General features: G+C 40.7%; 1 protein-coding gene across 1 annotated transcript; it reads right to left on the minus strand.

Annotated features, from left to right (window-relative positions):
- Window positions 1–274: 274 nt before the first annotated feature.
- Window positions 275–23747, minus strand: me2 (malic enzyme 2, NAD(+)-dependent, mitochondrial). The gene is made up of 15 exons (XM_071536207.1): window positions 23624–23747; window positions 17200–17356; window positions 12171–12304; window positions 11655–11804; window positions 10863–10938; window positions 10480–10641; window positions 9766–9979; window positions 9195–9292; window positions 8697–8810; window positions 8170–8281; window positions 6965–7107; window positions 6624–6726; window positions 5824–5894; window positions 4911–5009; window positions 275–4434 (listed from the first exon to the last, which is right to left on the minus strand). Exons 2-15 carry the CDS (start codon window positions 17311–17313, stop codon window positions 4273–4275), a joined length of 1752 nt encoding a protein of 583 aa, XP_071392308.1. The 5' UTR covers window positions 17314–17356; window positions 23624–23747; the 3' UTR covers window positions 275–4272.
- Window positions 23748–24201: the final 454 nt, after the last annotated feature.

The raw sequence follows: 24201 nt of genomic DNA on the forward strand, positions 1-24201 counted from the left end.
AGGGAAATCAAAAAGGGATAATTTTACTTTTACTTGGCTTGAAGAGTAAGTGTCCCTGATATTTTGTACATTAGCTGTACATCTCATCAATATTTTTCCCTGTCTTTACAATGAAATTTCTCATCCTAGGTGCAAAACATCTATTAGGGGCATGAGAGGATTATGGCTACTATTAAATTTAGCTGAATGATGTTGCTCAGTCTGAAACCTCAAACACAAGTGTTTTTTTTTTCCTAAAAGCAGTAAACAAGCAGTTGAGGTAAAACATTTTTTTTTTAATCTGCACTTTTAACATGTATTATGAAGCAGCACAAAGATGCTGCTTTGTGCGTACATATGTTAAGGCAATATTACTGTGTAACAAAAATAAACTTCAGGAAAATGGACAAGTACGCAATGTATGAATGCACACTCCAATGAAACTGGGGGGAAATTACGCTATGGGGACTTAATTTCTGGACACAGGAAGAATCAAATGAGCACAACATATTAACCAGTAAGTTCAAATACAACACAGTAAAACTATTACAGTAAGTAACAGGTACTGGAAAGACAGATGGGCCAACATTTAAAGAAGGGTAAAACTGTTTCTAAATGGGCCCTTCAAAAATCAAATGATTACAAAAAAATGTTGGTTGAGACGAAACTTAACCTGAGGCAGTACAGTCTATCAGAGCAACAGCTACATGTTGATATTAGATGGAAAGACAAAATACAGATCAAATCTCAAGATTTTGTACAATACTATCTATACTAAAGTACCTTTTTTGTATGCTAATAGTTCCTCTATGTTGTTCTTTGGCTATGCCTGCAGGATGGTATTATTAGGTGTATGACATGGAGCCTGCACGTGAAGAGACACTGAACATTGTGCAGGCACTTCAGTGCAGGTGCTTTAGACGCTCCTAGCAGAATATCCTCAGGTTAAAATAACAGTGGCCTTCTCTAGTCCACCTACTCACCCGAGACTGGTGTGTAGATCTGAATATCATATATACCAATCAGCCACAACATTAAAACCACTGACAGGTTAAGTGAATAACATTGATCATCTTGTTACAATGGCACCTGTCAAGGGGTGGGATATATTAGGCAGCAAGTGAACAGTCAGTTCTTGAAGTTGATGTGTTGGAAGCAGGAAAAATGGGCAAGCGTAAGGATCTGAGCGACTTTGACAAGGGCCAAATTGTGATGGCTAGACGACTGGGTCAGAGCATCTCCAAAACAGCAGGTCTTGTGGGGTGTTCCCGGTATGCAGTGGTTAGTACCTACCAAAAGTGGTCCAAGGAAGGACCTTGGGTCCCAGCCTTCATGTGGATGTTACTTTGACACGTACCACCTACCTAAACATTGTTGCAGACAAAGTACACCCCTTCATGGCAACGGTATCCCCTGATGACAGTGGTCTCTTTCAGCAGGATAATGTGCCATGCCACACTGCAAAAAATGTTCAGGAATGGTTTGAGGAACATGACAGAGTTCAAGATGTTGACTTGGCCTCCAAATTCCCCAGATCTCAATCCGATCGAGCATCTGTGGGATGTGCCGGAACAACAAGCCCGATCTGTGGAGGCCCCGCCTCACAACTTACAGAATTTAAAGGATCTGCTGCTCACGTCTTGGTGCCAAATACCACAGGACACCTTCAGAAGTTTTGTGGGTTAGGGTTAGGGAAGTCCATGCCTTGATGGGTCAGAGCTGTTTTGGCGGCACGAGGGGGACCTACACAATATTAGGCAGGTGGCTTAATGTTGTAGCTGATGGGTGTATATGATTTCAGATCTGTTACTTGTTCACTACTTGTTTTATAAAAGTCAGAAAATAAGGAACTTACAGCCAACCTTATCTATGCACATTTAGCTTGTTTGCATTTACAGTAGATTGCGTCCCAGCATGTTTGGCTTATGAGTAAAAAAAAAAAAAAATCATTGAGGTCAATGCAGTGAATCAAACTGACATACGGATATAAAATGTGCTTTAAAGAAGATATTAGAAAGGGAAAAAAAAAGTATACTTGGAAAAATAGTTTAGCAGCCTCAACTTCATTTAAGTATGCTATGACCTTGTGGAGAGTTTGAGTTTCTTATGTAACTGACAAGTGTCTGCTAACTGATGTACAGCTGTTCGGGGTCGCTGAGTTTGCAGTGTTAATCTTTACAGTGCCTAACATTAGCAGACCTGCCATACTAAAAGGAATGGTGTAACAATCTCAATCCAGAAAATATTTCTCTGTTGACACTTCAGGTAGCTAAAAATGACTTGTTAGCATTGTTGGCCTGCCTCATTATAATAGGAACTGTTAGTTGCAATCCATCTGATTAGCTTTTAGCCAACAGGACCCTTTAGTTTCAATTACATTAACAATAACGGCAAGGAAGACAAATGCCATACTATAAGGTCAAGCTATGTAGTCACAATCTCCATACATTCACAATTTACCCTCATTTAATTTTTCCGGCACAAAGTATTTTGAATAGTCCAGTGTAAATTACAAACTGAGTAGCGAGCTAGTATAATTTCCATCCCTAACTATAGATAAAGCAGCTGGCATATTACATCACTGACTGACCTCAAGTCATTTACAGCTAGAAACACTGTAGAGACAAGGGCAGGGTGATTTACAAGCAGCTTACAATTTACAGCAACTGGTTTGCTTTCCATATTTCATCTTTCATAAACTAGGTTAACTGTACCTCTGTCTCAGCCCCTAAATGTGTTTGTTTTGAGTGGCAAGAAAAGATCTGATAGTGATTACAGGTGGCATAAAAGTGAAGAATAAAAACCTAGACTTTAACTTCATCCTCAGGCTGAATATAGTCAGAAGAGCGAGACCGACATGTCAACACGGATGTAACACAACTCTATAAATACTCTTTCAACGTACAGTCAGTTTCCTTTAACACATCTTTAATTTGTATATTATACTTTTGCAAATCTGTTCATTTTCATAGGGGTGATGGGAGTTTCCAAAACAAGGAGTGTTACTTTAGCACTGGAGTTTGTGTATTCTTCCTGTCTAGCTGCACAGTTTACCACAATGAGGAGTGTTGATCACAAATGTAAAACTTATAAAACAATGAAATGGCTGTTTCATTAATACACAGCACAATGGCAAAACATCTAAATAGCCAAAAAAAAACATAAAAACCCGAGAGTAGATGCTCGGAGAAATAAATAAAATGTGATAAAAGACAAAAATGAGTGAATGCTGGCTTCTCAAGTGCTGCCTGGCTCTAGGATCCCTTGAGTGTTTTTAAATATAAACTTCATTTAATTTCCCTACGTATAATCTCTTCATTATTTTCCATTAAGAAGTCCCTCTTCAAATGCCCACCCCATTTCCCCTGAATTACATTGTTCCCTTTCTCTCTGCCCTAGTCCACACACAGAGGCCGAGCACCTTAACACTCTGATCTTGTGGACTCCCATCTTCTTAAATAGCCAAAAAACATGGCCTGATGTATGCATGGTTTAAAGGGGTTCCACCATATTTCTTACACCAGACCTTAGTTGGTTCATATGGAGCCACCAGGGGGGCACTTGATGGGGAAACAAGGCGATGTAGAAATACATACTCTGCATTTAGTTAAGCAATCCGTACTCAGTTTCAGGTTACATTAGTGTGTCACAAAAGCTAGATACAGCCAGAATAATATCAGAAGTTAGGTGATTTGGTGTTCAAAATTAAGGAGTAAAATTGATCAGTTCTGAAAAAATATTTATTTTTTTCCCCCATAAGTGACATACTTTGCGCTTTTATTTTGAAAGCCCAATTGCCTAACTTCCAGTTTTATTCTAGAGATCTCTGGCTGGCTTGACGGAGCTTGTGCAACAATGTCCCCTTGCTGCAGGAATACAGTAGGTACTTTGAGGATTGGTAAACTGTGCGCATTGGTTTAAAAACTGAGTATGGATTGTTAAACTGTACGTATGGGTTTGAAAACTGACAGATATACAGAGTACGGATTTCTACACTGACTTCCTGTTCCAGCACCAAGTGGCCATTTGAAGCAGAGGTGATGAAGAACTGGGATGTGAAGTAAGACTGTCCATTCCCTTTCAAGTGCCATTTTCCGCTCCAACTTCTCACAGATCTAATAAGAATGGCATAGTGCAAATAACAAGGTGGCAACAGTGAGAGGCTGGTATGACCATTACTCTAAGCTGATGTTTGCAATAAGGTGCATATGATTATCTCAAAGATCTGTGATGACCAGTGGAGTAGGAAGCAAAGGAAGAGGGGACACAGTCAGGATAGAGTCGGTTGTGTTTCTAGTCAGTCTTGGGGCTGAAGGTGGCGCCTGGCCAGTCGTAGATGTCTGGCAGGAAGGAGTCGTACTCGGTGTTCCAGACAGTAGCACGGACAAAGCTGTTCTTGTCCACAGGCTCAGGGTAGCGGAACGCCATGCCTTTAGCATAGACATACTCCACGACCTATAGCAAGACAGACAGTTTAGTACTGACTCATACTGAGAAACAGACAGACAATTCAGATAGAGAGACACAGCAGACATAAGTACTACAGAGAGAAAAATGGCCAAAGATATGGGACAACCACAAGCAAATTTGATTTGGCAGCAGTTTTCTGGCATCTGGTCAGGCATCATGTCATCAAAATGTCACCTTATGAACGGACATGATGTAAGCTAGCTGGCATTATTCATTTAGTGGCTAACCTAGTTGTTTGGGGTCATGTTGAGGTTGGACAAGGGAAGGGATTGGCTAAGATTATGGGTAGAAAAGGTCAAATTTAGGCTGGGATGGTGATTTGGTTAAGGTTAGAACCAGCATTAACTGGGCTAGCATTAGCAAAAACATTTGTTTAAGGTTGGGGTCAAACTAAGGACAATTAGGTTCACAGACAAGAGCTTAAAAGCTTTCAGAGGAATCAATATTTTCAGGAGACTTGCCTTGACAGCCATCTGGACCGAGACCTCTCTGATGTTGGAGAGGGGAGGGTAGAGTCTGCCTTCTGCAAGCTCTTTGTCTGTCACCTGCTCTGAAAGGGTCTGGAAGGACAGGAAAACAGTGTTAGGTTGGTTGGTATCAAATACCAGGGTCTGACATACAGAGACATGAAAACTACCTGCTGATCATCAGTCTCTTTTATCAGATTTTTTTTCCTGTAACAACTGTAGTGAGTGATGCAATGAGATGACAAACTACAACCACAAACTATCAGGAGGTACGTTGCAAATAAGCAATTATGCTTCCTAAATATTAGTAGTGAATCAAAACCTGTATGAGTCTGTAAATCAGCTCAGTCAAGCGCAAAACAAACAAAGATGTGGACTAGTTGAGCTTGAGTCAAGGCTGAGAGTGGAAAAAGTCCAGTTGCAGTTAAATTCAATAACAAAAGCAGTAGAGAGAATGATGGCAAGACAGGATCTCATGATTTTCATGATTGTCTGTGATTAACTGCTTTGGTCTTGGACAAAAATACAACATCTAGCACAAAAAAATATCCAAGTCAATTCAGTAAGACCGAGACTTTCAAATTGTTGCATGTAGTCAGGTCAAATGCAGTTCAAGACCAGACTCAAGTTCTACAGCCAAAGAGGGAAGTACAGAGTTAAAAAAAAAGAGAAAGGTAGAGTCAGCCTTTTGCTAGCTTCTCATCTGTTAGCTGTTACACCAGGGTCTGGAGAGAGAGGGAACAGGAGACACCGCAGGGTTATAGAGGGTTTTGAATTAGCACATATAAGCATACATGAGAGATAGACGAAGTCTGCAAGAGAGAGCAGCATGGGGTGGCAAGAGAAGATGAAGCGTACAGAAGAGATAGATGGAGAAATACTTTGTGATGAGATGGTATATTCAGACCTTGGCTGCCTCCAAGAAGACTGTGTCGCTGATGTGTCTCACTCCACTCAGGATCACAGCCAGGGCCACACCTGCAACACACACAATACTCAAGCTTGGCATTTCTACTTGTTGACAAGATCATGTGTTTTATAGCAAACTGTGTTTATTTTTTGTGTTTGTAATTTACATTCAAGAAAGAAGAGAAGAGAAAACACACACCTATATTGGTGAGGTGCTGGCTGCCAGGGCAGACATCATATTGGGGTGCACTATTGAATAGACCTACTACTTTTCTCTATTTATATATATTTAATTGTAGTATGTATATGTATTCTAATGTTTTTATACTGTTTCTATTCTGTGAATCTTTACATTGAATCTGGTGGTTCCTTGAATATTGTAGCCATATGGATGTGAATGGCCTGTCTTGGTGATGAATGGCCTGTCTAGACATTTATCATCTATTTCTAGGCTCATGCTGATTGCCAGGTGATGTCATTGATTTGGAACACCTGTTTTGTCACTGAGATGATGTGATATTTTATGCTGAAGAAGGCAATATATGCCGAAATGTCGATCCATAATATGCAATAAAACCAATGCATCAGAGTTCTGAGTGTGCGGCTTCCCCCCTCTTCTGTTGTAATTTACATTCATCATCAGAGACACTTACTTTGACCGACACCTGCTAACAAGGCTTATGTTGTTTCTTAATACTACGATAACACACTATGTATGTCCAGGAAGCTGTACATTTGTCATAAACTCTCCTAGTCCTTAATATCAATTACATACATTGATTTTCCTTTCCCTCTCACCTGGGAAGATGTAAGCGTTGTTCCCTTGTCCAGGAGTGAAGACACGGCCGTCACTCAGAGTCACTGGATCAAACGGACTGCCACTGGCAAAAAGACATCGACCCTGGAGGACACAGAACATGAAGGGAAAGAGTGATGGATGGAGAAAGAAAACGATAAAAAGAGGAATAGTTATTTGATAGCACAAGAACTCAAGTATTTTTAGAATGGTTAATTTTAGAGTCAAAAAGAGCAAGGATGAAGGAGTGAGTGAAGATGAAGAAAGGACAGATTTATGTTAGAATTATGTGATAAAGAAAAGGGAAAAGAGAGACATAAGTAAACAAAATATCAAACCGTACATCAGTGAGTGTGTAGGCGTCCTCTGCTGTGCACTCAGCTTTGTTGGTGGGGTTGCTCAGGGCGAAGATGATTGGCCGTTCGTTCAGGGTTCCCATGGCCTTGACGACATCATGGGTGAACAGCCGTCCAGCTCCTGACACACCTGAAAAAGGAAAAGAAGAAAAGTTGGTGCTTCTGTCATTATTGTCAATGTGAAATATTCCACAGCATTCAGATTTGCGTAAAAAACACTAAAGTTGGTACACATGTACAGTTTAATGCCCTGATGACTTTCAGGATTGGAGCTGGAAAAACTGTTGCTCTGCTATTGCCATCTCTCTCTCCATGTACATGTACATGTACAACCTACAGCTGAATGCAACAAGTTAATGCGCGTTTCTGGGAGTTGTTGAAAATCATTCTGGGAAATGTAGGACATCACTAACTCAAGTAGAAGTAGACAAGGCAGGTTGAGGGAAAGTGAGTAAAAAAAAATTACAACACTTTATCACAAAACAACTCCTGGAACACATTGAGCATCACAGATTAATGATATCTACCAGTGTAAGAGTGTCCAAGGGTGGATTTTTCCTTCAATAGTTTATATGATAAGGGATAATGTAAAGTGAGCCGGTCATTACCACCAAAATAAGTCCTGAGTGATTTAATACCCTATTTTGAAATACTGACCAGCTCACTGTACATTACACATCTTATTATATGACTACTTACCAAAGACATTAATCAGTTGATACAAAATGTTGATTTAAAATAATTTAATTACAAAAATCAATACCAAAAAAAAAATTGTCCGCAAGACTGTCTGCAGTAATGAGTAATGTCTTTACAAATTCATTTCAGGTAATTTGATTGGAAATAAACAAAAATCGACCAGACTTCTTGACTGCGGAGTGATATGATTAGTTCTGAAACAGCGGTCTGTTATGTGAAACAGTGGTGTGTTATTCAGAAACAACAGACTTCAGAGTGTGTTCATTGGACGATCAGAGCTGAGTATTCAACAAAGCCGAGTAATAAAGTCATATAAAGTGATAAAGTTCATATAATAAATATTTCATCCATCTAATTAAATAGTTTCACAAAACTTGATTTCACCGTTTCACTTCTGGTTCTTCCCATGCTCCATCTTAAAAATGCACCTTCCAAACAGGACTGAGTGTGTGAAGAGTTACACAGATAGATACACAAAACAGAAGTTCCCTACCGATGATGGCGGTGGGTTTGATGGTGTTGACAGCATCAAGGAAGCTCTGAACACTCCCTGGACTGTCGTGGACAAACGCCTCCTGGTTAGTGTCCGTTTCCTGAGGTCTGCCCTGGAGACAGACGAGCAGTGATAACAATCAATCAATAACAATATAGTAAAACCACAACACGCCAGTTATATACCAACAGTCAGACAGACAGGAAGGCAGACAGACAAATATGTTCTGGTTATTGTCTGACTCCTGGGGTCAGACCTGGAGACAAATATAGTGTTGCCACAATATTGTGAGCTTGGAATTATAAAGTTCTATCTGACTTTTTCTTTCAATCAAATTTAAGTTATCCACGTATTCATGATTAAATCTTCATCCCTGTGTGGTGTTAATTTTTTAAAAAGACACTTATGGGTAAAACAAGCATGCAGACAAATTTCCTTTCGCCTCTCTTACATCCAACATTAAATCTGTCTCCCTTTACTCACACACACACAGGCATATACACACACATATGGACACACACACTAACCTTCACTAGTAGCCCATGTTTGTCATACATCCAGATTTTCTGTCTGGCCTCAGCATGGGTCATCCCTGTCTCCATCATCGCCATGACAATCAGGTTAGCAATACCCAGGGCAGCCTATGGAGAAAATGACAACATTTAAGTTTTTTGATGGTGCGTCAAAAGTACTTTTTAAAATTTTATTCACCCATTAATATACCTATTAATATAGGTGACTGAGGAAACTTGCTCTTTAAAAAAAAAAAAAAAGACATATTGTGACCAAGGTTCAGAAGCATAGCACAGATCTTTATAAAATTAATCACAAATACAAAGGTTCACTAACTTGAATGAAATGAAATCATTCTGCTTGCATGAATATCGTTTTGTCTGAACATTCCCTTGTTTTAAATAGAGTGTTTCTCCTTGCTTCCTCATGGTTAATCTGGAAAAATGACCAGGAAGGAAGCTAAGAATGCAACAAACAAGAGAAAGATAGATGGATGGAAGTGTACAGCCCACCTCTCCAGCTCCCAGGAAAAGCACCCTGTGCTCAGTGATGGGTTTGCCGATGGCTCTCTGAGCTGCTAACAGACCAGCCAGGGCTACAGACGCAGTGCCTGGAAGCACACACACACACACACACACACACACAGATACACACATGAATGTACAATAAAGAGTCTGCCTTGAAGACAAAGTAAAGATTAAATTACTTACCTTAGGGTAGGCTTCCTGGAGGTAACATCGATTAAAGTGAAATCAATTTATTAAATGGGACTGAAGTAAAATCAGCTGAAGTGAGTAAAACTGAGCTGAACTGAATTAATTTTAATTGAACAGATAAACTGAGCTTAACAAAGCAGTTATTTGAGTCGAACTTTGGTGGTCTGACTTGAAACAAGTTGTGCTATACTGAAATACATTAAACCAAGATAACTGCTCAAAAAAATAACAAGATAAAACTGTAGATGTAATATCTTCAATGTTGTCATTGGCGTTGCACTCCTTCAAATACAGATAAACAGACAGAACCATTTGCCTTGACATATTAAAACGTACTAGTCCCAAGTGAAAAGTGTTATATGCGAACCTTGGATGTCGTCGTTGAAAGTGCAGTACTTCTCCTTGTACTTCCTGATTAAGCGGAAGGCGTTGTGGTTCCCGAAGTCCTCAAACTGGATCAGTGTGTCCTGGCCATATTTCTCCACCACAGCCTCCATGAACTCATCAATCAGATCGTCGTACGCTTGAGAGCGGTCCCGCTTCTGGTACAGGCCCATGTAGAACGGATCCCTGAGGAGGGTCTGATTAGAGGGCAAGGAAATAGAGACATACGCGCACAGGTTGATGAGAGACAGTTTAACGCCGTTTCACACTTTCTCTCACACACTACGAAAGAGTATAGGCCATATCAGCGTGACGTTACAACAACAAAGAAAGAAGCATTACAGCCCCAAACACAACCCGATTTCGGCATAATCGCTAATGTTTTGTTTAGTTGACTCGTATTTACCACTGCTTAAAACGAACGATTTCTGCTGCTGACAGGTGCGAGTTATCCACCCAGAAGTATAACAAATCTGTTTACAAACATTCTGATTTGGACTATTAGGGCCATTGTAGGTGAAATTTCAATGTTTTTTCCCCACAAATTTCTTACTTAAATCTCAGTTGAGTTTTAGTACCCCCCTCCCCCCGGCTGTGGTAAAAAAATAAGAAAATCACCTACAATGGCCCTAATACTCTTCCGTACACACACACATACAAACGCACATACAAAACAACAAAAACACAGACTGCGTACCTCGTTGTCTGTGCCAACGTCTATCACCACAGGCAGACACCTCTCAGGTCTGATGCCGGCGCAGGCAGTGTACAGGCAAAGTTTTCCGACAGGGATGCCCATGCCATAAACTCCCAGGTCCCCTAATCCTAAAATGCGCTCTCCATCAGTTACTACGACTGCCTAGACAGAGAGTGGAAGGTGGAGAAGAGATGCATTAGTAAGCAACACAACAGATTATCATTTTAAAAGGCACACGACCTAGTCAGGTGGATGGGGGAGAATGTAGAAAGCATGGGAGTGGGGAACAATCATGGCCACATCTTCATATCTATGATTCAGTTCTAAGATACTCTGGGATAAGGAGGGATGGATGAAGGAGGGGTGGAGTGCTAGTTACTCACTGCAACATTAGTCTCTGGCCAGTTGTCCAGGATGGAGCGGATGTGTCCTTTGTCAAGAATGGAGATGAACAAGCCTCTGGTGAGAGAAACAACATGGTGTCTGGCTATTGTAAGGGCCATGCCAAGGTTCTAGATACTATGAATGGGGAAAAGAAAAAAAAGTAGAATAGTATAATACTGTAACATCTTCCCTGACAATATTTTATCAAGGTCCTGACACCAAGTTAACCCAAATTCACTGAAAATAGAAAATGTCATGCCTAAGTTGAGCTTCAGCAGATCCAGTCCAGTCTTATCAAGAGGGTACTTTTAAATATTTCCAACTGTGTCTTAGTTGCACTCCTGAATAGGAGTCTGTACTATGTACATGTCAGGCCTACAGTATGCAATAGTAATGTAGACTACAGGAATTACAGTAAGGGCATAGACTGTAAGCATATTCCTCCATCTTGTACCACTACTATTTGGTCTGTTGTTGCTGCTAATGTGGCCATTGGCAGTATATGAGATACCTCTATCAAAGGTAGAGAAGTCAGAGAGGCTGACATACCTGTACCCACACACTCAACCCTGTAATATGTAGATTGGCCTTCTGTAGGAATACTCACCCTGCTTTATGACACAAGGGATTGGCACATCACATGCTACTATTAGTGCTGCTGCTTCTTCTACTGCTTCTGCTTTTACTACGACTACTGCAACTTCTTCTACTGCTTCTCACTTTCCCCCCCGCCCCTCCTCCTCATCCTACAGGTATTATTACTGCTACAACTACCACCCCTGAATTCTTACTTGGGTCTCCTGAAGATGTGACCATACTGTGTGCAGGCCAGGCCTACAGTAGGCGTGTAGACTATAGGCATCAGTTCCTCTATGTCTTCCATCAACACTCTATAGAAAAGCCTCTCGTTCCTTTCCTGGATGCCCATCAGGTAGATGTACCTGCGTAGAGAAGGAGGAAAGAGGGAGGAAAAGGAGAGAGGGCGTTGAGGGAGAGAGAACCGGGGATGGGGAGGGAGAGGAAGGAAGAGCGGAGAGTGCGGTGAAACGGACAGAGTTGAAGAATAGCAAGGGAAGCAGATGAAAAGTTGTACAACAGGAAAGAGGAAGAGAGAATGATTAATTTCACTCTGCTGTAACACACTTTTTCCCTTTTTTAAGATGAGAAGAAGTGCAAGCAGGTCTTTAAATATGCGAGATAGATAGGATAAATTATGAATAACAAATAAGTTATAGCAAAACTGAATATCTCCAAAAGATCCTATTATGGCTACATTGTACCATGCTTTGAGCCAACTATGCCCTTACTTCTCTAGGGGGTCAGTCATCTTTTTGAGGTTATTCTGGAAACGCATAGCCTGAATGTCCTGAGTCTCCACCTTGGGAGGCAATAGACCCTGCATCCCCAAAATCTGTCGCTCCTGTAGGGAGAAGGCCATGCCCTGAGGAGAGAGGGATAAAAAGAGAGAAGGATGAGTGGTGGGACGGGGAGGAATCGATGAAGGTCTCCACCTCATGTGTCAAGAAGTCCTTCTTACAGAATATCTAAGTTTCTGAAAGGATGGAGTTAAAGGGAGGGAGAGATGAGAGAATTGAATGGCTGCTTTGTCAAGAAAATGATTTTCTTTTGATCCCTCTCCTCCGGCCATATTCCACATATTTCTTGAGTGAGTGAAGAAAGAAAAGCAGAAGAGACAAGAGAAAGAGAGAAGATATAACTGTCACACTGAAACAGACAGAAAGAACTGCTTCACACTGCAAGACCACCCACACACACACACACACACACACACACACATACGGGACAGACCACTGAAGAGACAGCTCCACTATGGCATGGCTCACCTATAGTTACACACAGTCAACACTACACTGCACATTGTTGAAGTTGTGGGTTGCTTCATTGCGTCCGGTGTCGAGTCAAATCAGTCTACTCTATTATGTGAGAATACAGCAGGTATTCTCAAATAATGTCAAAGGAGAATCTCAATAAAGCTTTTAAACAGAGTCTTAAAGCTAGGCATGAGGAGTTTAAAATGTCATCAGCTGTTTTCTGCCATTGCTGCCAAGAGCTGTGAACAAGAACTTCCAATATGGCCACCAGAGGGTATATTACATCGCCTGAAAACCCTCCATATGTCAGACCAGGCTGACCTATTGAACTCTTGAAAGGAGGAGGCAACAGCAGAGGGAAAGGGGGGGATTAGAGGGAAGCAATTTTGGGGAGAGGGAAGGGGAGAGGGAAAGGAAAGGAGGTGAGAGAGGGCAATGGCCTCCAAGAAGCCAATAAAGACGACTCTAGGTAGAAACGCCCCATGGAAAAGAGAGAGGGAAAGAGAGACGAGTTGGGGAGGCGGGGGGAGTGGGGTGCAAAGTGTTTTCAAGTTCGTGCAAGGTATGTGTGTGTATGAAATGTGAGCCATAACAGGCAACACATGGAAGCCATAACTTCCTTGGTTTAGAGGGGGATGGTGTCTAACTAACTCTGATGTTGTGGAGTGGAGTAATGAATTGTGGGGCTCCACTGCCATAATGCTGAGTCATGCTGATGATGCATTTCACTTCACTCGTCTCTAGTACTCAGATTCCTCCCACTAAAATGCAACATGTTGCAAACCCTGGAACTCAAATTTATGTTTTTCCCTTTTTAACTTGAATTGAAAGTTTACATCCTTCAGGGTTTCCCATATATTGATTATATATGGGGGGCTGTCCAGATAAATGAATTACCACACAAGTAAGGACTTATTTTGGATGCTGTGATGCACTGTTACGGACATGTCAGATTTTCTACCAGGTTCACAACTGAATTTCTCATATAGGACAGTGGCATAAGGGATCTTTTCCCTTCTTCAGATACTGTGTTTATGAAATTGCCCGAAACAGATCAGGCCCCCTGCCTACAGGAGCTGCTATTTCACCTACCAGAATTTCACTAGTAATGCATCTCAATGGAGACTTTTTTGTCTTAAATGGTAATGCAGTTTCCAACTCTGCACATAAATAACACTGGGGGAGGTGAGTGTGTGGTCACGTCCCACAATGCAGTTACAGCCTTGTGTTCCAAAACTAGACAGAAAAATAGCCTACTATTTCCATTGTTTGAATTAATCTCATTGACAGTGTGGTTTAATATAAAAACAGCATTACAGACTGTGGCAGATCTTTGAAACTATACAATGTATTTAGACCTCTCTAGCTCTGGTTACTGACGAGTCATGATGATGCAGTCTGCTGATGCAGTCCGCTCACTCCAGCCAAATAAAGGTCAATGAGTAAGTAGCATGCTGCTGTTTTCGTCTTGTTTCATCACAGTTTTAAGAGTCAGATGGTTTTGAGATACAATACACAAAGACAGCCAGCTACCCAAACTCAATGACTTTCAAGCTGATTGAAAAGCATAAAAAAAATGAAAGAGTTCAATAGATTTTAAACACAATGCAAATCTAAGTTCAGTTTCCCCAACACATAGACTGTTAAACTGGATCCAGGCAAAAATAAACACCATGAACAATTAGGCCTATGGTTATGCACAGTGTTTCTCTATGACGACTTGTTATTAACATTTCATTTAGCCCAATAACTCATATTTTTTCAGACACTAAAGTCTTAATCTAGTATAATGGCATTGCAACATTAGCCATTATACTTACATCTGATTATCGAGGCTACCTTTCAAATTTTCGCAACTGCAGTGACCAATGCACAGATGCATTGCCTCATAGGTGCAATGAATTATGGTCACTGCAGTTCACCAACATGCTTTTAGCACTTGGCAGCATTAAATCTTGATTGTTTGAAAACTACATCGGCAGCTTCATGCGTCACAGCACTCAAAATTAATCCAGAACAAAAATGTACTTGACGGGCCGCCCAAATGTTAACATTGTATGGGAAACACTGATGTACAGTGTGCATACAGTTGCCATGCATGTTTCTAGGGACATCAGTCAGCTCATTATGACTAGTTTACATGTAGGCTGGAGAGCTAGTCTGTATTTAGCCAACATTATGTCTACTCTAGTCTAGTCTATATTTAGAATAACCTGCTTGGGGTGGCAGGGAGGCACAGTAGTTAGAGAGACCGTCCTTCAAGCAGGGAGACCTACTGTAGGTTCCACCGCTCTGTATCGACAAGCACCTGTGAGACTGGAAGCTACCTGGGAGTAGAAGTGTGTTTAGTCCTATTCACCTGTGCTTGCATTGCTAACAATTTCTGCTTCCAATAGATCAAAAATCAAAACAATGGTCTAAGTGCCTTTTGGATAGACTAAAATGACATGTTGCATCAGTTAAGCTTCTTAAATGCCTACAAACTATCCCTTGAAGGTCTCCCATGGATCAAGTTTTTACAGCTAAGCCAAGTCAGACAGCATGAGAAAATTAACACCAGCCACCAGCCAGCTGTTGGAAAATCTTAAGCTGTGGCTGTTACATTTTTCTACTATACCAATCACTGTTGTTGTTTTTAGCTACGACCAGCAGCTAGTATAAGACACTCCGTCGGTCAGACAGTCTGTTGGTCCCAAAAAAAAAATCACACATCCTGGGCAAATTAGCCTTTTATTTGATTTCCCAAGCCAAATAGGTTGCAGTTTATGACAAATTAGGCTATGTGCTTGTTTTCTACTATACCGATCACTGTTGTTTTTTTGTTTTTTTTATTTTAACATAATCATGTTGGCAAAAAAATGCAAATGACTTGTGAATTCCTGTTTGCTTCTTGCCTAGCAATAAGAGTTACTATGTCTTAGAGCTGCAACAATTAATCGATTAATCGATTAGTTGTCAACTATTAAATTAATCGCCAACTATTTTGATAATCGATTAATCGGTTTGATCGGTTATTTTTAAGAAAAATAAGTCAAAATTCTCTGATTCCAGCTTCTTAAATGTGAATATTTTCTGGTTTCTTTACTCCTCTATGACGGTAAACTGAATATCTTTGGGTTGTGGACAAAACAAGACATTTGAGGACGTCATCTTGGGCTTTGGGAAACACTGATCCACATTTTTCACCATTTTCTGACATTTTATAGACCAAACAACTAATCGATTAATCAAGAAAATAATCGACAGATTAATCGACAATGAAAATAATCATTAGTTGCAGCCCTACTATGTCTATCCAAATGTATATATTCTATCCATGTATGGCTAAGCTCACTGTATCCATTACACAGTTTTAGAACAAGAAAAGGCCAACAGGATGGAAGCAGTTCATCATCACATAGCAAAGCTGGTCGACAGGGCTACAACAGAACTGTAAAAAGGGGAGGGGGAGAGTAGCGAGCCTTCTTATATATGAAACGTGTAACGGCAGCAGTCTTGTGTTTGGCCCTGGGCTGAAATGCTAGAATTCTGGTGACCTTTCTATTCTTCTATTCAGTGTTTCACACACATTCCTCTCCACTGCATAACTCTATATCCTTTGTCTTCCCTAGCCTGCCACTTGCACAAATTACCTAAAAACACCAGGGAAACTCCATGCTGTCTTTCTGAAGAATATTCTGCTTTGGATGAGAGTGTCAGCTAAATGCCAAAAATCAAAGATCGTCAGTCTGTCAAACATGTCAAGCCCTCCAAGTCAAACCCAGTCCGTCACACTCCAGCACTGCTCTCTGCTATTCTTATTCTGAGATATAAACAGTTAAATTGTCACCTCCTAAGAGATGGAGGACTGTGGGAGTGAACGGATCTAGGCTGAATGAAAAAAGGACTAGGTATTACTCAATATTTGAGTAAAGTTTATAAGGCAAATTAATTATAATTGATTAATAGGTAAGCTTAAAACTTGGTCAAAAGGAGACAACTGACAAATAGACTGTTGACTGTTGTGTGTTTAAAAGATATAATCCATAACCTGCATTCCTTCACCTGCCATATGTAATCTCTATGAGGAAGGGGGAAAGGAAACCAATAAACCACCTGCCTCATGGGTCGCTCTGGCAAGCGCAAGGCTTATGCCACTTAGCCTACTTTATATCATTACATAATTGGCATGGATTTAGAACAAATGGGCTGACACACTGCAAACATGTTCATAAAAGCTGCCATCTGCTTACACACCATGTCTTTTCAAATGCTCATCTTCGCTCTCTCCCTAACACACACATGCTTGCACACTAGTGTTTGTCTTTGCCATTGAAAAGGGTGGGGTGAGCCACATTGCTGAGGAAATGCCACCCCACCTGAAAAACAACAACAATTTATATTTCAGTAAAGCACATTCTGAATGCTGAATGTAGCATGCACACACGTGCACACACGTGCACCCATGTACAAACACTTACACACTCTCTTTCTCACACACACACAGAGTTAGTAGTCCACTCACTTTGTTGGTGCGAGGGTTGAGCATGAGGGGCTTGCCCTTCTCTTTGGTGTGTGCCCATCTGCAAACAGAGACACAGGACCGCAGGGTCGAGGTTGTCCTCAACCTGGACAGCATGGTGGACAGTCACTGGTCTCTTAGCTGTACTTGAAGAAAGCCTCTGAGGAGGAAAAGAGAAACAAAATTGACAGACTAAACTAGACTGGTGTTTTTCAGAGACTGGGTTGACACCTAGAGTAGGGCCATCTGAAGATTAAAATGGGTTCCCAAATGTCTGCTGTGGAGGCGGTTGTTCTGGGATGCCAGAACTTACCGTTGAGCCTTATGTAGGTTTATTAAAAATAATAATCATAGGCTGGTTGAACCAGCTGGGTGTATGCTTAGTCACAAAAGTAGGTTGGATGTAGAATGCGCTCTAAATCTAGCATAGAAATTATACCTGTTGCACCACCTGGGTGTAGCACTAAGTCTGGGTGTAAATGTTATGCCTACCTTGGGGTAGGTGTATCTGTTGGCAGGGTGCAATTTGTAAAGATAACAGGAGGGGGGGATATTTTACAAGGAGGTATGAAAAAAAAAATACAAGTGCAAACCCCTATCTTACACGTGTTATTTTTCCCAAAAGAAATCCATATAAGTTAAAAAAAAAACTAAAAAAAACACAAAAACACACACAATCTTTTATGTACAAACTTAAAGTTGTGTTTGAAGGCCAGAGAGAGAGAGCGAGAAAGAGAGAGAGAAAGCAATGTGGCAAAGATGGAGATGGAGCTATCCAGAATTTGACAGCAAAGCACAGGTAGTAAAAATGGTATGGAGACAGTGTCAATAGATATTTAAGCTATGGGTTAGGACTTTTGGGAGAACTATTGTGTAGTCGATATTTTCATGGACACATATTTGAGTTCTTTAGCCTAAAGCCTCTTTGTAAGCCTAAGTTTTATCTGAGACACATGACCAATATGTGACCGTTTTGATGATACAGGCTTAGGGATATCATGACCATAAAGCAAACATTTATTGTTAGCTATCTCTTCACAGTTAGTTCCTGACAAGAGTCAAAGATAATAAAAATCCACTTAATGTCAATTTGGATGTCTGTGGCTGCAAGTGAGGCTATTCCTGGGTGTAAAAGATTGTTCAAGTTATTGCTTTATGGCTAAACTACACTTTGCTTCTGAGAATCCAAATCTGACTTTTCAATGTATGACATCATCAACATCCTCACTAAGTCCTGGTACAACATCAAGTCATCGTCAGTAAAGACTGTCAGTCACAGAAGCCCACAAATGCACTTTGTGTGTGCATGCATGGACACTGCCACACACAGAAGGATTACAAGTGATGACAGCAGTGAAGAGTCATTAATCTGGATGTGGAGAGAAGTAATTTAGTGTGTAATCTGAAAAACAAAGCCTTGAAAAGATTGCCATAATCCTTTATGCAATAAGCACCAAAAGGGAAATAAATACACACTCGGAACAAGACATGTAATGGTCAGACCAGTAGACCGACAAGGACAGGAAAGAAATGGGCATGACATGTAACAGGTTGGGAGAAAGACTACAACTCACAATGTTGGAAGTGCATGGTATGAGCCACCACAACACCTCAGTATTGGATAAAAAGTCTATACTGCTTCTACAGACCAAATCTGCAGGAAAAAAGTTAATGATTTTGATTATTTGGGGAGTAAAGGAGGGGGAAATGTGTAGTTCTTGATTTGCATGTGCAGGGGTCTGGCAGGTGATTTATGAGGAACTCAAGTAGAAAATATCTGAACCCAACCCATTTTCACATTCTTTTAGGTTCTCTGTATCAAGTGGAATTTGATACTAAAATTATAAAAAAGACTTCTTAAAAGGAAAAATCCACCATAAAACACTAACACTGTAACACTGTTAAAACAACAGCTATTGGTAATGCACCTTGCATTCCTGGGGCCATTTTGTTGTTTGGCGGTGTATTTTTCTTATTCCCATGGATGACTGTCCAAACGTAGATGACGTGGCATCACGTTGATTTATTTCCAGCACAGCTACAACGGAGTTTAATGGGAGAACATTTTTCAACAATCTAAAACATCAATGGTAAATGTAAGGTTTTGGTGTCAGTCCTTCAGAATCAAAGAACAAGGGCTTCTTTCTAGACTAGGCTACCCATTTTGCACCGATGTTGAAAAATCATACAGGGAGAAATCCATCGTAGAAGAGGCAGAGGTGCAAACTTTCCCACTGACAGTAGCATCAATAGTCCATAATGCAACTCAGCCACAAAACATGCTTCATTTTGAGTAAGAGGCGCGACACTCACTGTAGGAAATTACTAACTGAAGTAGAAGTGGATATAACAAAAAGGAAAATTACAACACTTCATCACAAAAATACTCCTTGAATGCAGTGAATATCACAGATTGATAACTGTGTCAGAGTATCTGAGGGTGGAATTTTCCTTTGTAGAGTGATAGTCATGTCACATGTCACTCCCATGAATGCACCATCAACAAGCACTATCCATACTCACTTCGCATGAGGGCCTCTATCCTACTTCTAGCTGCTGTTGGTTGGCCTGGAATAGGCTCAGTCATTGTAACTGGTATGTCATGCGTACTAACTCACTTTGGAGTACAGAACAGTGGTTTACTGCTATATTGTGTTGTGTTGTGTTGTGTTGTGCTATGCTGGGTGCAGAAAGAGGCCAGTCACAGCTCTCTCGATGTGCCTTTGTAAGTTACAGACACTAGAGTCTAGCTTTTGTTTTTCCTGCCGATAGTCATGGTTGTATTGCACAAGGATATCGGTCGCTCCCGAAAACTAAGAAGGCAAACAGTAGCAAAACCCTGCCATCCTTCTGAGTTTGAATTTCAGCAATACCACATTGCTCGAGCATCACCCTGTCAGAAAAAGAACAGAGCCTGAGGATCATAGGAGATGATGAGATAATTTCTCAACCCAGCTGTTGTCAAATGTAGTTTCTGCTCACTTTCTTATGTTTTCATTAATTTCATTATCTAGCGTAAATTCCTTTCACAATACCAGTGAGAGGCCTTGTTTGGTAACAGGATCTGACTCAGAGGAAATGCAACTGGACCTGTAAGCAAGTTATTTGGGGAACAGAAACATGTGCATCACTGCAAGCAATTTCTATTTTAAAAGCTCTTCAAAAATCTTCCACACTGGCCTAAGGCTGAGCAAAAAAGCAGTGGTTTAGGGATAAAGGCTAGCAGAACTCTGATGGAAGAACTTGTTTTTTCTAGTTAAGTATGATTTGCAGTACCTCAGCTTCTACATCAGTTAGCCCTATAGGTGGACCACACATGGAAAAGGCTTGAGACGTAATCCCATTGAATGATTTCATGTACTGGAACTGGCAACTGAGCTCAGGTGGCTATAGAACAAAGCCAAGGCCAGTTAATGGCATTACACTCACCTGAGCAGTCAACGTTTATCTTTTTCCACCGTCCTCCATTCGCCACTACACCACCCTTCCGGTTCACTCATATTATCATTGTATCATCTATTCACACATAGCCTTATCAGAATCAGGCAGCAGTAAGTTGCAAGATAACAGACACGGAGATAAGGTAAAACAAATACAAAGGGAAAGGGAAAGCTTTCAAACAAGATGCCACACATGTGCTACATTAGACACAGTGCTTCCAACATTTAGCCTTTTCTGGATTTGATTACTATCCCTGTATTTAATCACCCTACGTTTGTTTGGTATGAACAACAAAACCGGATCATGAACTTCTATTGACCTTAAAATTTATTTGCAACTGTGGGGTTAATTTCCTGTTAGTCTGGAGGTGTTGCTGAAGAATGGATTCAGAGGAAGCACTACTGGCTGCTCATGAGTCTTGGCCTTGGAGCAAATTGTCAGATGAATGACGTTACAAGCGTAGCCAGCTGGCCTCGTCATAGGCTTATGATCACATCTCCAGGAAACATTACCTAGAAAGCAGAGCTAAGCCAGAGCCAAACAGGCCGGCTTGTAAAATGGCAGTGAGAACAATCAGCAGACGTTTTAATACTCTGTTGATTTTATATTTAGAAGGAGGAGCAGCTGGAATACAGCAAGTGTGAATTCCAGCCTATTTCTGCTGTACGCTGAATGGCTGGTAAACATATGCTTTGGCCCTGTGATTTCCACACCTTTTCTCTATGTGACTAGCATGTCTAAAATAACTTTTAAACCCATAACTGATTTTGCAGGCTACTTCTTAATTGAGTAACATTAGCATTTTCATTAGCTTCTAGCCTTAAAGACACACTGAAATTAACAACACTAAAAGTCTAGCATCCCCGCGAAATTGAATGTTCATTCCTGCCGGGAATCAAACTCACTTATGAACAATATACTATAGCCCCAACAGTTAAGTTTGACATCAAAAGGTCTCCTGATTGACATGAAGCAGACTGTACTAAGCTGTTCAGATGCAGCCTAGCAAATAAGTGTGACACCATACCTTGCCCATAAATGAAGGCAACCAACTAACATCTAGCATGTGGACTTCCTCAATGTTGAACAAAATTATAGTAAACTGGTTATTCAAAGCTCTTGCTAAGCTCTCCAAACAAATATCTTGACAAGGGTGGAATATGACAGGTCCAAGTCCTCACAAGTACTGCAACTAACAGGATAAGATTTGCACACTAACATTTCGGTTTAACTATGTAAGCTCAACAATCCTGCTCTGTGGCCATTCCTTAGATATATGGCACTCTATGCTTGCTGATATTGGACATTCCACTGGCACTGTGGTAATATTAATATAAGCTACTATGACATTTTCACTTTTTGATTCTGAACAGAAGTAGAAGCAACATGGGACACATAGTATAAACTGGCCAAACTCTTAAGCCCATATCACTGGCTCTGGAGGTACTCTAACATAGAAATAATTTGGGCAAACAATGGCTAGGCATATTGACTGAACTAGACATAATGCAATCACGATGGGTTTCACTCAGGAAATGACTTGGTAAACGGAAAGCCACTCCTCTCTTTTATATCCAGTATGCATCCTCTCTAATCTAACAAGTAAGCAACCACCCACGCACCGGTTTCTGTGTGTAGCATTATTATGGTAATTTTATAGCTGAATTTTACAAGGAGCAGAGTTCACCGCCGGTATAAAGAGAAACAGACTTAAGTAGTTTAGACAGTAGTATTATATAGTGTCATTATATCTCACATTGACAAAAGGGCAAGGCTCACTGTAATTACACAAATAGGTGAGTTAGGTGTGGCTTTAGTGACAAGTGTAATATTTTCTCTCTCTCTCTCTCTCTCTCTCTCTCTCTCTCTCTCTCTCTCTCTCTCTCTCTCTCTCTCTCTCTCTCTCTCTCTCGCTCTCTCTCTCGCTCTCTCTCACACACACACACACACACACACACACACACACACACACAGACAGACAGACAAACAAATGTCATCTTGTCCTTCATCTGCATGTAACAAAATACCCATAACAGTGTCCTACCTATATCTATATGTATCTATATGTATCTACCACAGAATTCAATTACCTGGCCTCAAAGACAGGCTATTCCTGTTAGCTGTATGCAACACTTGACCTTTAGTGACATTTGAATGAACTGTTTATTTTGGAAGTGGTGGAGAAGCGGTCTAGGACAGGGGGTCCTCAACTTCTTAATTTCATTCAGGACCCCAAATAGATATGCATTCCCTATCTGAGAAGATGTTTTGGAGTAAGTTAGGATTTAGAATAGAGTTGCACAGTTGTCTACACTGTAGATGGGGTGATAACCACAATGGGGAGAGTAAAACCTTTACAATGAGAGAACATATAGGGATCAGCATTTAAAGAAATTGTGAAAAAACACCGGGATGTTACTGTTGAATGAGAATGACAAAAGACTATTTTTTAGATCTAGATAAACAGAATGGATATACAACGGCAGTCACGAGGCTTGCAGGGTCAAGCATGACAGGAGAAAAGTGTCTGAATGGCATACAAAATGTGTCAGCACAACCCCACTTTTTGGAAATCATGCAGATAGACAGAGTGGGCATGTATCAGCAACTGCAACCAGCTCCAATGGACAGCTAATTAGCTAGCTTAGCACCCTCACAGACAGCCACACACACACTGACAGCTGCTAGCTAACGGTTAGCTAAGAACTCAAACAGAACACGCGATGTCGTGCTCCAGCTTCCACGAATAGCTTGTCAAAAGCTTAACAGCCCGCAGTCCAACTATTTATAAAGGTTTCCCGTGTTGACACGAAAACACAGCACTTGTTAGAGATGTTCATCCTAAAGACTAGCATGCTGCCACTCATTAGAAGCCCCGTTTGCTAACGTTAGCCACTAGTGAATGAATGTCTTGACTCAGAAACGGAAAGTTCTCACATCACACATTACAGACTTGTAATGTTTGGAGAAAAACGAGTCACCTTACCTTCGCTTGAATGTGATTGTATAACCGTACTTTTCCCTTGAAGGTTACAGTTTATAGAGCATATTTCTTCAAGATTTCAGGGGACAACCGCAGTTTGACCGCTTCGTTTGTCCCTTGACAGTAGCGACAGATGCGAAAAGCCGGTGGAGCGATGAGACTCCAAAGCAGTGTGTGGAGGAACCTAGCCGCTCAGCCAATCACATGCCAGGATTTCCTCCTCAGCTACCGTAAAGACATGCGCAAGAGTTTTTTGCGAGGCCCATCATTCGTAGTTACGGTAAATCTAGGGTCATCTCTAAGGAGGTTTTATATTATATGATGTTGTGTGTGCTTTCAAACTAAACTAACAACAAAAACCAAAAACCAAAAACTAAAAACTAAAAACTAAAAACTAAACTTAACAAATTACTACTGGTGGTAATAATTAATGTACAATCAAAATAAACACAAACACTCATTTCCTAAATGTATGTTATGGAGAAATTAGATATTAAAGTGTTGCACACCTACCACATGTTGTCACCCCATAAGTGTTCCCCTTAACAGACATCCCCTTAAAAGCCATTCAGAGACATTAT

The sequence above is a fragment of the Centroberyx affinis genome, unplaced genomic scaffold, assembly GCF_046629955.1.
Source record: "Centroberyx affinis isolate AG114_WGS23_722 - 3 ecotype Tasmania unplaced genomic scaffold, CSIRO-AGI_Caff_v1 ptg002840l_1, whole genome shotgun sequence".
Taxonomy (NCBI): Eukaryota; Metazoa; Chordata; class Actinopteri; order Beryciformes; family Berycidae; genus Centroberyx; species Centroberyx affinis.

Coding starts and splice junctions, on each gene's coding strand:
- me2 (XM_071536207.1), bottom strand. CDS start 17,313: ATGCTGTCCAGGTTGAGGACAACCTCGACCCTGCGGTCCTGTGTCTCT. Junction 11,805..12,170: donor ATGACTGACCCCCTAGAGAA/GTAAGGGCATAG, acceptor TTCTCTACGCAG/GTACATCTACCTGATGGGCA. Junction 6,727..6,964: donor ACGCCTACACACTCACTGAT/GTACGGTTTGAT, acceptor TGTGTCCTCCAG/GGTCGATGTCTTTTTGCCAG.